This window comes from Herpailurus yagouaroundi, unplaced genomic scaffold (genome assembly GCF_014898765.1).
Source record: "Herpailurus yagouaroundi ecotype Mexico unplaced genomic scaffold, PumYag 100, whole genome shotgun sequence".
Taxonomy (NCBI): Eukaryota; Metazoa; Chordata; class Mammalia; order Carnivora; family Felidae; genus Herpailurus; species Herpailurus yagouaroundi.
Genome location: NW_024412391.1, coordinates 40,700,373 through 40,720,458, shown reverse-complemented (window position 1 = coordinate 40,720,458; position 20,086 = coordinate 40,700,373). Strand labels below are relative to the sequence as shown.

The 20,086-nt window shown below is 54.8% G+C and overlaps 1 protein-coding gene and 1 pseudogene across 3 annotated transcripts in view; both read left to right on the top strand.

Moving 5' to 3' along the window:
* The window catches only part of MINDY4 (MINDY lysine 48 deubiquitinase 4), a 109,733-nt gene extending 93,738 nt beyond the window's left edge, over window positions 1-15,995 (top strand). For 2 of the 3 annotated variants that reach the window (XM_040472327.1, XM_040472328.1), the window contains exons 16-18: window positions 5,365-5,545; window positions 6,071-6,143; window positions 15,555-15,995. In XM_040472327.1, coding sequence (XP_040328261.1) covers window positions 5,365-5,545; window positions 6,071-6,143; window positions 15,555-15,603 — 303 coding nt within the window. In that variant the 3' untranslated portion in view covers window positions 15,604-15,995. Of the gene's footprint in view, window positions 1-5,364; window positions 5,546-6,070; window positions 6,144-15,554 lie in introns of those variants that run through there. The other variant, XM_040472329.1, reaches the window with a different exon arrangement.
* On the top strand, window positions 12,354-14,792 carry LOC121028948 (oxysterol-binding protein-related protein 9-like; annotated as a pseudogene).
* Window positions 15,996-20,086: the final 4,091 nt, after the last annotated feature.

Sequence of the window (20,086 nt, the reverse complement as noted above, 5' to 3'; positions counted from 1 at the left end):
GGTTACATCTACAACAACCCTATTTCCAAATAAGGTCACACTCTGAAGTACTGGGGGCTAGGATCTCAACATATTTTTGTGGAGGGCACAATTCAACCCCTAACAGGCCACCCATGTATTTGCTAGTGTACTAGTCCCTTTCCCTCCCCTCTCCCTGCAGCCAGGGTCCTGGAAAGGGCTGGGCCCGAAGCAAAGCTGGGCAGGGTAGGGTGACCGTATGTCTATAAGGTGGGCAGGGCCACCGGGCCCTGGGTTCCTGTCTAGCCTACCGCTGGACCTTGTCTGAACATCAGTTTTCGTGTCTTCAGAGAAGACATTGTTCTCTGGTTGATTTCGTGGTGCTCTTCCTGCATGACCACAGGGTCAGGTATCCTGTCCCATTGCTAATGGGCCATGTGGCATGGCTGCACATCCAGATTCCCTCTCTGGGTGACACCCCTTCTCCCACGGACAGGAGGCTAACCTGTGGCTTCCAAAGACTTAGGGAGAAAAGAATGATAGGGCTCCCTCCCTGATTTGCTGGTGTCAGGAGGGAGCCCAGGAATGTGGCCACGTGGCCCATGAGAAGCATCAGGGCCCCTGAGCATCCCTGGGTGGGCTCTGAAAGCATTTAGCCCGAAATTCCATGGGCTGAGAAAGGTAACCTTGGCCAGGCTCGTGGAATCCCCAGGCTTACCATGAGCCCTGGTTTCATTCTTGTGTTGAGGGCGTTGGTCAAAAAGTAAACTATTTTCCTTCGGTCTGTGGAGGATAATTGATGGGAACATCAATAGGGGGTCGTCTTTCCCTTGGAATAAATTGCTGATTGAAGAAATTCAGGCCCTACAAGGATCCGGATTTTTGAATCTGGATGCTCCTCTGCTGTTATATGCTTGGCTGAAGCCTGGGGCTCGTATCTCCCTGCAGCAAGGGGGATTTGCTCCTTTGCCTTGAGGCTGCAAGCTCTTTAAGGAAGGCTTTCTCTCCCAGATGGCAGAACTGGGCCTGACTGTCATTCAGCCTGTCCTGGGCTTCTCAGTGCAGCCTCTGGCTGGGAGGTTCTAAGACCCTTACTGAATATGTGGGGGCTGGAGGGTAGGGAGGTCCTGCCTATTGGTGAGCTTATTAGATGCCCACACCCCGGTATGTCTGGGGGGAGGCAGAGGAAGCTCTGGGCCAAGCACCCCCTGCTGAACTAGCCAGCCTCTTGCCACAGCCTGGCCGTGTTCTGGACCCCCATCGGCTCTCTATGACCCCAGTGGGCTGGTCGTGCCTATCTGACTTGCACCTCATTCTCCCTGCCCTCGAGCTCACAAATGTGGGCTGCACCGCATTGTCGAGCTGTAATTGGAAGGCCAGCCCCTCCTGGCTCGTGGTGATTGTGGCAGTGCGGGACTGGCAGTCCAGGAAAGGACAGCATGGGACCAGAAGTTTAACTTTAGTGCTTCTCCCATGCCCTGTAGGGCACGTGCCTTGCTGCCTTCACGAAGGGATCTGAGCAAAGACTGAGCTTGGCGGGGAAGGCTCTGCCGGCTGCAGCCTCCTCCCATTTTCCCCAGCTCTGCAAATAGTACCATCCACTCACTAATTCAAACCCTGGAGCATGGCTGACCCATCACAAGGTCATGTGGCTCCTGCCCTAAGTTGTTTTTCCAGTCCGTCCATTTCTACCATGGTCCAAGCCACCAGTATCGCTGATCTAGACACCAGTGACACCTCTGGCCCCTGTCCCCACCGCCACCCCCCCCCCCCCCGCCTTGCCCTGAGTTCTGTCCCTTCACTGAAGCCAGTGTGATCTTTAGAAGATTGAATGACATCATTCTTTTGCTTTCCACCTGTCAGTGGTTTTCCAATCCTCTGAAACTGTTGAGGGCTGACTTGTGTCCCCTCCCAAGTTGGCACGTTGAAGTCCTAACGTTCAGAGCCTCAGAATGTGACTGGATTTGGAAAGAGGGCTTTTGAGAAGTGATTACGTTAAGATGAGGTCATTAGGGTGGCCCCTAATCCAGTTGACTAGTATCCTCGTAAGAAGAGGGGTTTAGGACATAGACACACACAAGGGCAGAGCGCGTGAAGACCCAGAAGGGAGGCGGCCCGCTGCAGGCCCAGGCGAGAGGCCTCCGAGGAAACCAGCCCTGCGCACCCCGATCTGGTACCTCCGGCCTGCAGGACCATGAGGAAATAACTTTCTGCTGTTGAAGCCACCCAGTCTGTGGCACTTTGTTATGGCGGCCCGAGCAAACTAATGCAGACTGAAATCCCAAACTTCCCACAACTTACAAGACCCTATGAGACTTGCCCCTGCTTTTTCTTCCCTTCACATTTTGACTTAAATGTCACTTCCTAAGGGAAGGCTTTCCTGACCTAACCACTCCATCTAAATAGGGGTCTGCTCTCACAGTCCCCTGCTACCTTGTCATTCTCCACTGTAGAATCTCAATTCTTTCCCGGAGAGGCCTCTTCTTGGTTCAAAGTGTCACATTTCATTGCTTTTGCGATGAAACTTTTAAAAAAATTTTTAAAAATTATTTTTAATGTTTGTTTATCTTAGAGAGAGAGAGAGAGAGAGAGAGAGAGAGAGAGCGTGCATGAGCAGGGGAGGGACAGAGAGGGAGACAGGGAATCTGAAACAGGCTCCAGGCTTTGAGCTGTCAGCACAGAGCCAGATGCGGGGCTGGAATCCACCAACTGTGAGATCATCACCTGAGCCCAAGTCGGACACTTAACCAACTGAGCCACCCAGGTGCCCCTTGAGATGCAAACTTTGTGCACATTTGAACATTTCCGAGATTTTGATGCATTAATGCAGTCGATGGTGTGTCAGACTTCAAGTGCCAGCTTGCTTTCTTTCTTAGTGAAACAAAATATAATGGCAACTTCGATGGCATCTTAGATTCAGTGAAATGCAGTGCAGATGTGTCTGGATGATTGTTTGGTTACTGTCTGTCTTCCCCGTTAACCTGGCGAGCCCCGTAAGGACAAGAGGGTTGCTGCTTCCTTTGTTACTGTACCCCCACTGTCGAACGTGGTGCCTAGGACCAGAGTGTGTCAGGTTGAATGACAGTTACCCTTAGAGATGACAGACAGCAACCCTGCCATTAATCAGATGTTGGTTCTTTTGAATCAGGGCTTTTAAGCTGGCAGTCCACGGATGGGGGTGGGGCATTCGCTCACCTCACCCTTGCAAAAGATTGAAGAATCCCCCTTTAAAAGTGATTCCTAACTGTAACTGTGCTGAATGTTCGCTGTACTACGTCTACCCACCAGGAGAAAGCCTCAGACTGTACTGAGGGAAATGTGCCCCGCAGCCTCACTCCTCACCCCAAGCCTTTGGTCAGCTACCTCCAAACCCACAGGAAGTGAATTTCATCTTTGGAAAATGTCACCCACTTGGAAGGGGCTCCTGAATGAGAAAACTCATTTATAAAGTCTCTGGGCAGCTTTTTTGCCTGTAATCTTTTGACCGTTGAATAAATAAATGGCAAGCTGCCCTTTTGTCCCTCTGCTGGAAAATTCAGGGTGGCTGATTATGTAGACGCCTGCCCCCTGGCAGGTTGCATGGTTCTTTTTCCTGCAGTGAATGAGCCGTGAGTCCCCAAGAAGGCTCCCTGTTCGAGGTGATGCCCTCGCCAGAAAAGCCTCTTTTGAGCCTGGAACAGGAGCCAAGTTTGCAGTGGGGTTTAGGCACGTCCGGCCACGTCCTCTAAGGCATCTAATTCCCCCGCATCCACCAACGAGCGAGCTCTGTAGTCACATTTTAATGTCACAAGGGGCCAGGGTGAGAGCCCTACTGGCCAGGTGGGGGTGGGGCGGGACGCTTGGAAAATGGGAAAACAAGTGCATCGTAAAGATCGCCTTCCCACCCTTTGGAGGAGACGGCTGTTTGTGGGCAAGCCTTTCACCAGGGACCCGGTTCAGGGCCTTGTGAGCACAGCCCCCCTGTCCGAGACACCCCAGCCCAAAGCCAGCTCCCAGGAGGGCTCCAAGAGGCCCCAGGAAGACCGCTCGGCCACTCTTCTGTGACAGGCCAGAGAAAGTATGCCCTTCTCCCCACTGGAAAAATAATTCCCATTCTTTCCTTAATCCGCAGGCTGTGGCTGTAAATACCTGAGCTTGCAAACATCTCCCTGGGGCTGGTGGGGATTAGGCCAGAATCAGCCTGGCCCGTGGTGTGTGCAGAGCTGAATAAACCTGGGCCCGGGGTGGGGGAGAGGTGCCGCTCAAGGGAGTCACAGGTGACCGGGAGAGAGCACACATAAGGATGGCTGGTCCGAGGGGCAGAGCCAGCCGGGCACCTGAGCAGGACTTTGCGGGGAGCTCTTGCCACTTCTCTGCCCTTTGCTGGCGGAACAGCAGCAGCGCTGAGGGTGTAAGGCACGTTCCATCGTATCTGCCTTTCCCGAACACCCCTCTGCCATGGAAGTCTCTGTGGGGAGCTTTCCAAAGGAGTCTCTCATCAGAAAGTGCCAGCCCTTATCCTCCCTTTCCCCTGTGTTCTTTCCCAAATGCCCTGCTAGCCCCCGGGTGTCTCCGGACATCTTTCCTGGCATCCCCTCCTGACTCCTCGCCCAGAGGCCCTCTTTCCCTTCCCCCTGGGGCTCTAAGCCCACCTGCCTTCAAGGTAAAGTCCTACCTGGTTGAAGATCCACTTCATGCATGAGGACCTTCATTTGTCAAACATTTGCTGATGTTGACCTCGAACCTCTGCCCTTGCTGCTAGGGGTATATAGTCCAGTGTGCAGGGCAGGCCGGCGCTTCGCTGTGAGGCAGTGATGCACTGTAGGAGAGAAGGCGGGTACCTGGGACCTAGTACCTGGTAACCCCCCCGCCCGGGAGCTACAAGGAGGTGATTCGTGCTCCCTGCTTGGGTAACGTGGGCGACGCAGGACCCGGCAGGGGAGGACCCGTGTAGCAGTGCTCTAGGTGGTGGACGGTGGGTGCAGAGGCACAGAGGCTCACCATGCTGGCGCGTGGGGGTGCTGGTGAGAGGCTGGTGCGGCTGTGGTCTGGGGGTGTGGAAGAACCGCTTCGGAGGCCATCGTCTGGGGAGGAGAGGCTGGCTGTGAGGGAGTTTTGGAGGCAGGATGGGCGCACTGTGAACCAGCGAGGTGCGGGAGAGGAAGTGGCAGGGGTGCCTGGGTTTCCAGCCGGGGTATCTCGCAGGACTGTGTGTGAGGCAAAGGCCCAGAGAGTGCTGGGGTTGGCTCCGGGAGACCAGCTGGTGTCTGGGAGTGGTGCCTGGGGCCCCCAGCGTGGCACGCAGACCGTGATCCCCAGCAGGGTCTCTCTGAGGCCAGCCCAACCCCGGGGTTGGATGGATGATGCTCAGGCCCTTTCCCTGGTGCTGGCGCAGACATCTCTGTCCGCTCCCTCCGCCTTTTCCAGGTGGGCTGCTTCCTGAAGACTCCGAGGTTCCCCATCTGGGTGGTGTGCAGTGAGAGCCACTTCAGCGTCCTCTTCAGCCTGCATCCGGAGCTCCTGAGGAACTGGAGGGCTGAGAGGCTCTTTGACCTGTACTACTACGACGGCCTGGCCAACCAGCAGGAGCAGATCCGGCTGACCGTGGGTGCGCTGCCCCCCGCTGGCCTGCACCCTCGGGCTTTGCACATCCCTGGGGCAGAGAACCATGCAGACCCGGGTCTGGACTGGGGGATCAGAGATCATGTGTTGGCAGGTCCTCCTACAGGAGGGGCCAGAGCTGGGCCTTGAGACACTGATGGCAGTGGGGGGTCTAAGGTGGAGTTGAGACCACGTAGTAGAGGACCTGGAATACCATGCCGACAAGTTTGGGTTCTATTCTCCAGGCAACGAGGAGCCATGGAAGGTTTTGGAGCAGGAGAGTGATGAGATCAGATGTGTTTTGAGAAAGACTTTTTCTGGTAGCTGAAGGGGGCAGGAGGGTGGGGGTGAAGACTGGAGGTAGGAGGCCATGAGAAGAGTGCTGTGGTTCAGAAGAGCACTGATGGGTGGGAACAAGGGTGGGTCCCATAGAGATGAGAAGTGGGGCAGGTGCCGGAGAGTTGGGCTGTCGGTGTAGGCCGAGCTCGGGTCCTGGGCTGATGAGCGGGCACCTCTCTCTCCTGCCCCCCAGACACCACCCAGACCATCCCTGAGGATAGAGACAATGACCTCGTCCCGCCCCTCGAGCTCTGCATCAGAACCAGGTGAGTCTGGTCTGTCTCTGGCTGTGGAACCTCACCTGAGTGGCTGGGAGGTGTGGTGGTTGGGGGTGGTTGGACCTGTGGGAAGGAGGGTGGGTTTCTGGGTCTCCCCAGCCAGGAGTGTGTGGTGAGGCGGGGCCCCTGCAGAATGGAAGGACACAGTGCCTGGGGCTTGTTTGTATGGAGCGTCTTGTGGGCTCTGTGGCCCACGCGGAGACGTGTGTGACCTGTGAGGTGACCGGTCTCCAGACAGCTTCTGAGGATGCCCCCGTGGCAGGGGTGATGGTATGAGTAGGTGCTTCTTGAGGTAGCCACCACATGTGGCAAGTGCTGTTAGGTCCAACCAAGAGGAAGGACGGGTAGGGGGAGGGGCGGGGATAGGAAGGCGCCAGGTAGGGCGGCGAGAGGGCCCAACTCCTCAGTGGCCCCTAGCGTGTAGCTCACAGATGGCTTCCTGTAGCAGCAGCACCCTCGGCATTAGAGAGGAGCAGCCCCAGTCATTCTATTGGTGCGGGTTGGGCGCTCTGAACCCCGGGCCAGGGGCCCTATAGTCTCAGACACAGGGTGGGGGTCCTTGACTCCTCCAGTCCAGCTCAGACTCGGGGTGAGTCGGGGCTCACTTCACTCATGAGCCCACTGGCCAGGCCCCAGGACTGGGACCAGCACTCTGGAGGGCCACCCCCAGCCTCAGGCAGGCCTTCCACAAAGCCTTCGGGCAATGACTTGGAGGCCTTCGGGGAGCAGTGGGCGGGGGTGGGGGGGACAGGGAGGGGAAGAGGAGGCCTGGATTCCAGTGCTTTCCAGGGAAGAGGTAGAACTTGCAAGTGGTGAGAGTTGGATTCTGGAGTTCGAACCCTGGTCTTTCTGCTTTCCGGCCATGAGCTGTTGGTCTTCCTGTCTGTGCCTCACGCTGTCAGCTGTAAGACAGGGAAAACGGGCGAGCCAAGCGCAGGCTTGTTGTGAAGAACACCTAGCACTTTACCAGGTTTTCCGTAAACAGCTCTTATTATTATTATTATTGCCTTAGCGGCCCGGTGTGACCGGTGTGACCTCAGGCAGAACCTCATGTCCCTGACTATGAAATGATTGGGTTGGGATGGAGGATGATGTGGACGATACTGAGGCCCCGTGACTCTGACCGCCTGAGATCCAGGGGGCTTGCCTGCAGCCTAGGGATGCTGCCCACTTGCCCGCAAGTGAGCCTTGACTGGAGCCCCATTCCCAGTGGAGACCCCAGAGAGGGGATGCGGGAGATGTTGGGAACCCTCATGATGCCCCATCCATTCGTCTGTCTGTTCATCCGTCCACCTGCCTGCCCACCAAGCCAGGCACAAAGCATTCTTGTGGGGTCATGTGCTGGCTTTTCTTTCGTCGGGAGGATTAAAGGCCCATGCAGGTCGCTTTCCTTTCATGTACAAAGGGCCACTCATTCCAGGTGATGAGAGAAGAGCGGCAGTGGAAAAAGGAGGTGACACTGGCCTTGGCACCCTCTGCAGGACCGGGTGGGAGGCCACGGGGCATCCTTCCTGCAGGTGAGCCTGCCAAGCAGGGCTGTGGACCGCACCCTAGGCACAGGCTCCGCCCACCTCCCCCGCCCTGAGGACCTCCATCTGTCTCTCTATCCTTCCTGGGGTCCGGGCTTGGGAAGCATCACCGGGACCTCTCCAGCTACCCCATCTGGAAAAACTCCTCTTCCCCCAAGAATGGTTCCACTGCAGGACTCACCCAGTACCTCCCATGGGCCCAGCGGTTGGACTTTTCTGGGCTCAGCCCTAGTTGTCCAGTGTTCAACAATAACTCGGAGCTCTGGTCCATCAGGGAGCTCAGGCCAGAGCCATCTGAGTGTGAGCGAGGGCCCAGAGTGCCTCTTCCTCTTCCGTCAGCTGTCCCCTTCTCCCAGGACCCCACCCAGCCCAGCTCTAGTGGTGTGCCATGGAACGAAAGGGTGAAATGATGAGGAAACTGGGAACACTGCCTGCAGCCAGGAGTGAGCCCTTGGCCTGGGGTGTAAGGTCCAGGCTGAGTCCCTGCCCTTCCCTTTTCTGTCCCTGTTCACTGTCAGGGCATGGGGGTTGGGCAAGGCATCTAGCCGTGTTTCCTAGTCCTTGTCTCAGGTCAAAAATCACATTTGTGTAGCACACGTTGTGTAGCACACAGCACTGGCCTGGGGACTCTGGTTGGCCCAGACCCTACCCAGCCCCTTGATGGATGTGTGGATCAATGCTCTGACACACCCGTACCCATCTCTGTTTCACCCATTGGGAAGATTTGCTCTAGGGTGTGATCCTCAGGCTTTAGCAGGCACCCCTGGAGGGTGTGATCAGCGGGTCCTACCCCCAGGGGTTCTGGTTCAGGAGATCTAGGTAGGGCCTGGGAATGTACATTTCTGGGGAGTTCCCAGGAACTGTTGGCACTGCTTGCCCCGGACTACACTTTGAGAACTTCTGGTGCCCGGTGAGGGTAGCGCCTATCCCTCCGTCGCCCTTCCTGGCTGCCTTGTGAGTCAGATGTCAAGTCAAGTGCTGACCCTCTAGCATCCGGCCTGCTGTAACACGCTGGCCCAGGGGTCCTTTCTTCCTGACTGTGGGCTGCCCCCTCCCCCTCCCTCTCCCCCTCCCCCAGGTGTGAGCATCCATCCTGTGCCTACTGCTTCCCCTGTCACTTGTCCCACCGTGGCGGGTCCACCTGGGCAGTTAATGCGGTGAGGTTTTCCCCAGTACTATTCTCAGAGAAGCTGAGTGGGTGAGTGAATGGTGGGAATGTTGGCTTCCTCCCCCCCCGCACCAAAGTACCCATCAGATAACATACCACTATAATGGGAAACAGCAGGCCTAGCCTCCTGGAATCCTGTTCCAAGGGGTTGGATTACAAAGGCTTTGCGTCTTGTTTTCATCCCAGATTCTCAAACAGCTCAAAGGGAGAAACTTGGGAAAGTGGCCTTCAAGGTCAGTGAAGACCCTGGAGAGAAAGGGCCCTGTCTCTTGGGGGATGAGCCCTGCTTCCCACAGGAGGTCCCCACCCTGACAGGAAGGGGGTATCTGTGGCGCCATGGCCTGAAGTCAGGCCACGTCTCAGGTCATTACCACAGGAGGGACCAGACCTGTGGGCCCATCACTTCAACTTCATGGAACTTCTGGGCTGGACTCCATGGAAGAAACAGCCGGATAAGACTGGATTCTTGCTCTCAGAGAGTTCACCATTGAATAGAAGTTCATGATCGACCCTGTCCTAATCCAGGGAGAGATGTGCTGGCTACCCTTAAACCCAGCTCTGTTGCCCCATAAGGACCTCTCCTTATAAGGTGAGCATAAGGATGCTCACCCGGGCCAGCACCGAGGACACCACACATCTGGCCCATCTGGCAACTTGCCGAGATCCACAGAAAGGCCCTTGAACACCACCTGATGTGGGCCTTCCTTTCACAGATGGGGGTTTCCAGAGTGGAGGTCAGTGCCCCAGGTCACACCTCGAGTCACAGACAACCCAGGTCCTGGAGCTTAGGCCCGTGCTGTCCCAGCCCTGGGGAAGGTCACAGAGCGGGCAGTGTGATTTCCTGCCACCTGGCTTTGTTGCCACAGCGACATTGCACAAGACCAGACTGTCAGCTTTGCCTTCAGGGAAGAGGATCCTAAGTCGAACTACCCCAGGTCCTGCGCCACCTCTGCTCTCAAGTGTGACTCGCATCCCGGCCTCAGGAGGTCTCCCGTTGCCGCCACTCGTGTCAGGAATGTAGGGTCTGTCCTCCACGCTCCCGTTCCCGCTGTTCTGTAACCATCTCAGCAAAAACAGACTCATTTATGGTCATTTCCAAACAAGTTGCACAGAGTGACCTCTCAAGCTTCTAGCCTAGCCAGAGCGGGAGAAAATGAAACAGTTGTCAATAGTCCAGAGGAAAGAGGAAAGAACTCATAACCAGGGCCTGGGGCTGGGCCACAGATGTTTCTATTTGGAGGCTCAGACAAGAAATTGAAAATATAATTTCAGTTGGGAACAGTGCCTTCCAGGGGCTGGAGCTGAGTGCCCAACTCCCTCAGCTGTGTCCCCACCTGCCTGGGGGCCTGTGCCAGTCTTCACGCCTCCACGGACTCCTTTCTTGCTCAGGTGCCCTCTTCATAGTGGCTCTCACCCATCAAAGGAGGGTTCCCTCGGTGCTCCCACGGCCCCAGCTGCCCCTTCTGATTCCCTGTCATGCAACCTGCACACACCCCTGCCCATTGTGTCCTTGTGGTTGGGTTCACAGAATACTCAACATCATGATGCAAGGGAGGAGTACATAATGGGACTCTGGAGACCTCAGTTGAGTCCTGGCTCTGCTGCTGTCACCTTGTATGACCTCCAGGAGGGTTGGTTCTGCTCCAGACCTCAGTTTCCCCATCTCTTGATTGGGTATAAGGATCCCTTTCCTTTGGAGACCATAGGGGCTCATGTGTGTGTGGGGGTGTGGGGAGGAGGAACAATCGGGAAGAAACAGAGGGGGAGGGACAAGAGAGGACGAGGTCCGTGGGCAGGGCTTTGTCACTGCCTGGGTCAAAGGCAAGGGAGAGTGCAGTGTGCACGAAGACTAAGGTTTCCCCACCAGGCGCCCAGGGCTTCAGAAAAAGCAGCTGCCATGGAGGAGTGTGTTCATTTAACGGCACCCCAGCAGCCTGTGCTTTGGCACTGAGAGGCCTTGGAGGGCACAGAGGTGAGTGATACCAGCTCTGCCCTTGAGGGGCTTCCAGTCTAGTGGTGGAGGGAGACCCCATGATAACATGGTGCTGAGAAAGGACCCTCAGGCTGCTTGGGGTCGGAGAACACTTCTGGAAGGAGGAGTCCTGGATCTGATCCTGAAGAATGGGGGGCGGGGATGAGGGATGGTTATTCCAGGTGGAGGGCACAGCACAGGCCAAGGCGCCCAGGTGAGAGCCAGCCTATGGGGCTCATTCCACAGTGCTCTGGCTCCCAGTGGCTGGGGCACAGCAAGGGGAACTTGCCCACAGGATGCTTGTCTGGAAATCCACAGTGAGTAAGAGGAATTCCGTGGTATATTTCTACTGGTCAGCTCTGGGGGCTTTAAAGCCAGGTCTGTCCTCTTCTTGCTGCTATAGGCTTTATTAGGTGTTCTCCCTAGAACCCCCTGCTGAAATACAGTAGTGTCATCAATGCTGAAAATCGGGGTGGGGAGGCAGGTACCTGCTGCTCTTCTATAGGGATGGCCCATGGGAGGCAAGGGCCTCATTTGTGGCCATGAGGTGGGCCCTCTCTGTGATGCTGAGCCTCCCTGAGCTCCAGGGACCACAGCATCTTCACTGAGCTCAACCCCTAAGCCAGTAGTCCTCGCCAGGCGATTGCATGCCCCAGGGAATATTTGGCAATGTCTGGAGACGTTTTTGGGTATCATGGCTGGGGAGGAGGGTGCTAAACATCCCAGAATGCACAGGACAGCCCCCACAACAAAATCACCTAGCCTACAATGTCAGTGGTCCAAGGCTGAGCAAGCCTGCTGTAAACTCTCACTCTTACGTCCTGAATTAACACTGGATGAGTGAGCTGGGATTCTGCCTGCTGCACTGTCTGCGGTTCCGTTTCATCCCTCCCCTTTCTCTGCTCGTCCCTAATTGCATATGCAGAGCTCTGTTTACGGTCCTTGTAATTGACCGTGGACTTTCCTGCTGGAGAACCATTCATCCCCACACAAACACAGTATCCTGTGTCTTCAGCCCTTGCTGTTGAAAAACATTTCTGATTTTCTAGCAATTCTGAACTGCTTTTCTCTGGCGCTTCTAATGCTCTCCCCACTATTGGCCCCTGTTGGCTGGGCTGCAGTGAGTTAGTTAACCTCTGTAAAAAGCCTCAAAACTAAACATAACCCCCCCGCCCCGCCCCCCGAACTGTAAGACTCGGTGACCATTGTTGTGGCGTGCCCAGTAGCAGACAAATGTGACCCTGCATTGAGGCCAAACCCCGTGTTGCCAGGATCGGAGATATTTGCAGATTGGGAGCTCCTAGGAGGGACCTCTCTCTGCTCATCAGAGTCAGGGGTGAAGACTGGGAGGGATGGCGAGGGTTGTGGAGAAGGGCTGCGGGGGCCAGGCTGAGGGTAGGTCTTCTAGGGATACAAGAAGTCTGGTGTACTTTTGACTCCCCCATCTCCATGCCCATTCTTGCCACGACTAGGGCAAGGAACCATTGTGGTCTGTGCAATAGTTTCACCTTCACAATCTGGGTCTGTGATGCCTGCCTGGAGTGAGACTGTGGGTGGAGCATTGCTCTCCTCCACACCTCGTTTCTGCCGCCTCCTGGGGGGGTCTGGATTCAGGGTGTGTCCCTAGTGTCCAAGACTTTGATAAGAAACTTACAGAGGCTGATGCTTACCTATAAATCTTAATGGAACAATAAAAGCTTTTTCCTGACATGCTTCAAAACTGCACATATGATGAGCAGAGAAAGAAAACTGAAAATCTCAAGTTGCATGGTAGAATCAATTAAGCCCCGAGTCGTGTTGCTGCGGATGGTTGAAGTACTCGTAACCCACTTGGCGCAATAGGTCAGCCTAGTCCCTTGGAGCCTGTGATCAGCACAGAGCTTTCCCAGCCTGTCTTACCCCCGCAGCCTGCTCAGTTGTGCAGGTGAGAGCTGCAGCCATCATTGCTACTGACTGGACCTATAGGGGCTACCCTGGGGCATCATCGACTCCAGTCCCAAACAGCACAGGCATTGGGTGCTGACTACCTAGGAGTGGCCTGACCTCTCCCAGTCATGTTGAAGAGTCTCCAGATGCAGTCCCAGTGCTTCTTCAAGCAGTGATTGGATGCTATGATGCTGATGGAATCCATCAGAGTGGCTCAACCCCAGACCACCTAATAGATTCCTCTGGATCTGCCCCAGTGCTGACACATAGCAGCTCAAAAAATCTAAAGCACCCAGACACCACAGAATCACTGAATGCCCCCACAGCCAAAGGAACGAGTGGTACCGACCGTTTCGATTCACGTGACGTGATCGTCGATGAGCAAGAGGTAGGGTCGGTGGACGAGCACAAGAGGGTTGTGTGTGTCATCACAGGTAATGTTTGGAATGTGTCTTGCTGAGGTAGGTCTTCCAATAATTAGTCTTGAGAAAAGACCTCTTCTAGAAATGTGTGCAAACTTTTTTGCACATCCAGACCCACTTCTGAGCATTTGTGACCAGATGGATCCCAGGGATCGAACGGTTCGGCTGGTGAGAGGCACCTCCCAGCCTTTCATACAGGATGGACAGGGTTGGCTGTGAAAAAGCCAGCCAACCCCATTTTGGGTGGGCTCTCTCAGCATCATAGGGCATTATCAACAATAATGAAGAGCACGCAGAGCTAGATTTGAAGGACGAGTTTGCTAAAGCAGTGTAACAGTCATGGCTTGGCACGTTTTCTGCCATTATCCACCATTTCAGCCTTCTATGCCAAGCATTGTAACGAAAAGATGCAATTTGGCATTCCTGTATAGACTGGATAAGAAGTTCTGGGGACATCGACCGGCATGTGCCACACAAGGCAGGGCTGTGTCTCGTGTCTAGACTGTGACGAGCACTATATTCTCAGATTCTGTCTGTCCTCACAGTGTGCTGGGTGAAGCTAGGAGAACAACAGTATAGTAATCATTCCAAAACAGACGATGTGCAAATATCTCCCACACTAAACCTTTCCACGGGAACAAGACACACAGAATTACCACTAAGATTTTTTTTTTCTTCACATGACAAATCTTTTTGCCCATTTGAAGAGGAATGGGCTAGTGTAAAGTGTGCAAAATACTCAACAGAGGAAAATCCAGTCTTACAGATACCAAGAAGCTGCCCGTAGTCAAGAGGAAAGTAATCCCACTCCCTGGGGAGGGCCGTCCCTCCCCACCTAAAAACCAGAGCCATTGATGTGGCAATTGAAGCAAGGCACACACATGAAGAAAGACAAAGAGAGGAAGCCTGAGGAAGGGAGGAGAAAGAAATTCAGAGGGCGTCTGGGTTATTCATGCAGGCGGAGAAGGTTGGGTTTACAGCCAATGGCTACCAAAACCTCTTGGTGCGTCTAAGCATTCGATCGGGAAGTCTAACAGGCTTCCTTCTGGAGAACCCGTTCGCTCCCTGGTAGTAGTTCCCATCTCAGCGATACTGGACTTGGCAATGCAGATGTGCAATTAAAGCGAGAAAAGCTTCCTTTTTTTTTTTTTTTTTTTTAACCCTCCTCTGTTGGCAGTTAAGATTTTGACTTCAGTTGGAAGACGAACTTCAGGTTTTGAAAATGTCTGCTCTCTCCTCAAGCCCCACACTGTGAAAAGCATTTCTAGACCCCAGTTCCCAAAGTCTGCACCCTAGGACTGCTGTTGAGGTGTGCAACACCTGCTTCTTAGTTCATATAACCTTAGGATGTATGTATATGTGTAATACAGTCAGTGCCAGAACTTGCAGAAATATCCCATCCACTGTTTTAGAACACTAGGGTGCCATGTATTAAAATCAAGTTTTGGGATGTTTTGTGGTCTCACCTCCAATAATTCTGATTTTGGAATTGAACTAGTATTAAATTGTATCCAGCCCTGGGCTACAGTAAAATTATACTCACTGCTTTTTTTTTTTTTAATGTTTGTTATTTATTTTGAGAGAGAGAAAGCATGCATGATCGGAGGAGGGGTTAAAGAGAAGGGGAGAGAGAGAATCCCTAGCAGGCTCCGCATCATCAGCACAGAGCCTGATGTGGGGCTTGAACCCCTGAACCGGGAGATCATGACCTGAGTCAAAATCAAGAGTCGGATGCTTAACTGACTGAGCTACCCATGCACCCCAGTACTCACTGCTTCTTAAGGCTTCATGAAGTAATTTTTAAAAATGCAAGTCTGTGTTTTACCGAGCTGCTCACTGCCTTCTACTGGCTTCTGGTGGCTCTTTGAGCAAAGCCCAGATTCCTTCGAGGCTTTCAGGTCCTGTGCTGTGTGCCACCTTGCCTGCTTCCCACCCTCTGCCCCCACCTCTCTCCCTCCTTCTCTGGGACAACACTCCAGCCTTCTCCCATATCTCGGTCTTCCCATGTGCTTCAAAGTGTCACCATCAGTACCCCTGGAAGGTGGCCGGATCCGCGCATGTGAATCACCTACTTGCATCAGCTGAGGGCCCTCCAGTGCCAGGCACGGATGAGGTTCTCAGTAGACCCTTGTGGGATGAATGAATGAACAAATGACCTGTTGCTTCTGTCTTCTCCATGGCTCTCTGGGGTCCGAGGTGTATTTGTGTTTCACAAGGGCCTAGCGTGTAGGTTCGTGTGTGAATGTGGAGAGGCGAGGTAGGGAGGGTGGAACCAGAGATCCTCAAAGCCCCTGAGACAGGAACTTCAGGTGAGTGAGGACAAGAGGCAGCTCCTCTGTGGGCCTCTGCAGCTCTAACTCTGTCCTGTCACTCTGTGCATAGGTGGAAGGGGGCATCGGTGAACTGGAACGGCTCCGACCCCATCCTGTGACCTTTCCTGTGGGTAAGCCTATGGCTCCACCACTCATCACTGGGGGTGACAGCTGAGCCCCAGGCCTCAGGGACAAGTCCTTCAGAAGAGCGTCCCTCCTGTCTGGACCAGCAATGCTCCAGAAGTGTCCAGAACCTCCCTGCCCCTTCCATGAAGGGCCCCCAGGACGGTGATGAGGGCCCAGCGTGCTGCTACGTGGCTTCCTCTCAGCTGAGCCATGACTGCCAAGGATTGGACCGCCTCTGCCACTTTTTGTCTGCATCCCTCCCTTGCACCCCGCTGGGCCGCCTGTCCCCTCATCAAGCCTGTGATATGGTCAGCCCAGGGACCCCGGGTTCATTATTTCTGGTAGTTGGCTTTTTATAAAGCAGAAGTCAAACCCTTGCTAAGGACAAAGAGAGACTCATTCATTCTGTGATGGCGAAGGAAGCATGAGGTCTGCGTGGTTCATGGCTAGGGTGGGAACAGTGATGGCGGAGGGGCCCCAGAGCCCTGGAGATATCACCTAACAAGGGTCTGTGCAGGCAGGTGGTCCAGTAGGGTCCCTGGCTGAGCTTCTGGTCTAGCCTGTCTTCTACTGATCAGCCTCAGGTCTAAGGCACCAGTGTAAGCCCTGCTGACCAGAAACAACTCAGGTCCCCTAGAACCTGTCTCAGGGCAGACCCAGATCCCTGGGAGATCCCGGGAGGATGGTCATGTGGACCTGGCGGGTAGGCTGGACCTGGCCAAGTGGATATGGGGGGAAGAACCTTCTAGGGAGGGACCTCTTGGCCACAGAGGGCAATAAGATGGGGATGAGCAGAGGGAGCGGGGGGAGTCTCCCCCATGTGGCTGCCACAGAGCCCCTTGTGAAGAGAACTGCTGGAAATGTGGGTGGGCAGAGCCTGTGGAGACCCCCCCCCCTCAGAGCAAGGGTAGGACAGGTGGGAATGGGAAAAACACAATCATTCATAAAGGGAAAATTGTACAGTTGCAGCCTCCTCGATTCCATTGATTTACATCCTCCTGGCTTTAGAAGGGAATATGAAGAAGTATAGAGAGGCAGTGGCATGTGGGAGAGAAGACCAGAGAGAGAGAGAGAGAGAGAGAGAGAGAGAGAGAGAGATGTGTCCAAAACCAAAGTCAAGAAACCCCTCGTGACGGCTCCTAACAGTGGGACTGAGCAAGGGCACGCAGAGACAGAGCACTGGGCTCCAGGAGCCTCTGTCACGAGGTCCGTCCACGTGAGAAGCCGTGAGCAGCATAAAGGCAGAGCCTGCAACAGTGCCCGCCCCTGCTGTGCACAGCAGGGGCGTGGGCCATTGCTGTCAATGGGCCCTGCAGAGGTGGGTGTTTGCACAGAAGGATCAGGGTGTGAGCTCCTCCTGTGTCGTCCTGGCCCAGGGAGAGGCCTGGGAGAGTCCTGGACACTGGACGGCAGCTGGTCCCCAGCCTCTTGTGTGCCCCCTCTTTGGCTCAGGACACAGCAGCTCAGGGACTGTGTTCCTTCTGCAATGCCGGCTGAAAGGAGACCCCTTTCTCTTTAAGTACCAGGCGTATGGAGGTGACAGCTCAAGGGCCTGTTTTGCACTCTTGTGGGCTGGGCACGAGCCGTGGCCGGATTGTCGTATTGTATTATCGTATTGTGGGTCTTTGGGGAGAAGCTGGGAGGAGCCGGGAGGGAAGTGCGAGGCAGGGAGTGCCTTGTCCAGGCTGTGCGGAGGCCCCACTGGGGTTTGCTGTGTAAACTCCAGCGGCCATTCGCAGCAGGCGTCCAGCAGAAATGCTTCCTATATGTCCCCGAAATGTTTATGCATTTGTTTTCCTTGGCCAGGGACAGGCTGCTCCAGCTGAGCGCCAGTGGAGGAAGTCGGTTTCCCTGCAGCAGGCTTGTTTATCAACCCGGGAAGGAAAAGTGTGTCTTTGCAATGAAACTCACTTAACCTCCTGACCGGGGTCCCATTGGCAGGGCTGGACAAATCAAAATATTCCCAGCGTTGCTTGAAAAACCCAGTCCCAACAAATTATAAAAACACTCTTCTAGAAGCCAAGATGCAGGTACATGGGCAGGGTGACACCCTGGGCCTGGGGTTTCCTGGAATGGAAGAGGGGCAAAGCCCAGCGCCACCCTCTCCTGGAGTAGAGCCACAGCACTGCCACCAAGCCTGCAAGAATGAAATAGAGGCCCGTGCCTCCTTGCAGGCGGGTGTTCTCCACCCAAGGTGCATGGTTTTCTACGGAGACTGTGGGCAGGCTTCAGCGGGTCCACAGTCTCCTTCCCAAATTCTATTAAAATCTTTGTGTTCATGTATGTATGTGTAACTTTCTGGGAAGAGCATCTTTAGCCTTTCTTATACCCTTGAACTTGGACTAACACCCTCCTGAATTCCGCAGAAAATGTCGAGAGTTCTAGAGTTGGGTGGCTTCCCACCCCACTCAAGGGCGGCGCTGGGCGTGGCTGCCCCATCTGTGTCCCACGTGCACGGGGCAGGGGGGGCTGGGCCCCGCCAGGTCAGTGAGCAAGCTGACCTCAGTGAGGTGTGAATTCTTGGTCTCTGGGGGGAAAGAGCCGGCCAGTTGCACTGCCCTCCCAGTTGTGTGAGCAGTAAGGGCCATCTCACGACCGCTCAAGTCCATACTCCCCCATCAGTGGAAACTCCTCCGCCCCCTGCTTCTTTGGGGCTCCGGTCACTAGCGACCTCTCCTGAGTCAGGTGATTCACGCTCCAGCTGCTGCTTACAACAGCTCTTGGTACCTGGTCACACCCAGCTTCTGGTGAAGTCAACCTCCTCCTTCCCCTCTTAAGAAGACCCGAGTCTTCCTTCTGCAGAATCCACGTTTGAACCATGCAAGGCCTCCCCAGCTCTGGAGGTCAGACCTTTCCCACCTCAGCCTGTCTCTCTGCTCAGCCTCCCATAGGGAACAGCAATGTCTCCCATCCTTAGGTGGGAGTCAGGGACCTTCCCACACTGTGGGCACACAGGGTAAGCTTTCAAGCAGCTTTCTGGAAGCCTCCCCCACTTGGCTTTAGGAGAGGAGATGCACGCCTCTATGCCCCATGGCTGGGGGAAGGGATCCCGGCACACTGACGCCTCTCTCCAAAGAAGTCATCAGTAGTTACTGGCCTCTTCCACTGCCAAGTGCTTTCTTCACCTTCTTCCGTGGCCAGAGGACAGGATGTGTTGGCCGAGCAGAGACCTGCTGTCTCTGTAGGTGCTTTGTGGCAGCAGCACAGGTAAGAAGAGCAGTTTCCAGAAGAACTGCAAGCATTCCTTGGGGGCTCAGAGCTGGGCCAAGGCTTGGAGGGGTGCTGGGAGGTATCCTAAGGCAGGGGTGCATCCAGACCCCAGCCCACTGCTTTTTTCTGAGCAGAAGGAAGTTAGCGGTGGGGGCCCAGCCCGTCACGAGCACCGACAGGGGGCCCACCCTCCTGGGAGGGCCACGGATGGTGAAGGACCAGTCTTAGGCTCCCACAGTCCTGTGGCTCTGCTAAGCCAACAATGGCAAGGGGAAGACTTGTCTGCCCTAGTGTAGGCTCTAGTCTTGCTACTCAACGTGTGGTCCTTAGACTAGGAGCACCAGCAACACTGGAGCACTTCCTAGACATGCAGACTCTCAGGTTCCACCCACCACCTCCTGAATCGGAATCTGCATTCTAATAAAACCGTCAGATGACTCAGGTTACGGTTAGAGAGAGCTGTACTCTAGAACTTGTGATTTTGTGGGACTGAGGGTGTGAGGATGCAGAAGTTGGCCCCATAACGAGGCTGTACTGAAGGGACGTGCGGGAGAAGTGTCCAAGAACAAGCAGCATCAGGACCAGGGGTCCCCTCTGCTTCCTGCCTGTGCAGCTGTGAGCACCTGACCTAAGCTCTTTGGGCCTCAGTTTCCTCCTCTGTAAAATTAGCACCCGCCCAGGGCTGTACTGAGGATTCAGTGTGTCAATGCACAGTGAGTAGGGCCTGGCACGTCACAAGGACCTGCAAAGTGTTTGCTCTTAATATTTCCAGAGGGGACTGGAGGGCTCCTCGGTGGTGGCAGCATCTTACCTAAGTCTTGATGGATGGGCACGGTTTTGACAAGTGGAGACTTGGATGGCAGATCATTCAAGGTGAAAGGTTGGTGAGAGACCCTGAAAGAATTTTAAGAGACCCTGAAAGTCCATGAGGTCTGTGGGCCTCATTGAGGTGACCCCAGAGTGGGAGTCCCAGAGAATCAGAGGAGGGACAGAGTGGGGGAAGGCCTCAGACGGCAGGCCCAGGGCTGGGACCTGTTCCCAGGAGACAAGGTTTGCTCAGAGCTCTACTTGAGATCTCTCTCCCTGATGGGGGAGTGAGTGTGGGGCAGAGGCAGGGGGCACATTGAGGGGCACATACTGCCCAGGAAAGGCAGTATGAATGGGGAGGCCAGGAGATGATGGGGGTGACAGATGCTGATGGCCTTTGCTTTCCAAGGCCCCAGGATGATCCTCACTGGCCACTGAGCCCTTCCGGGAGCCTAAACT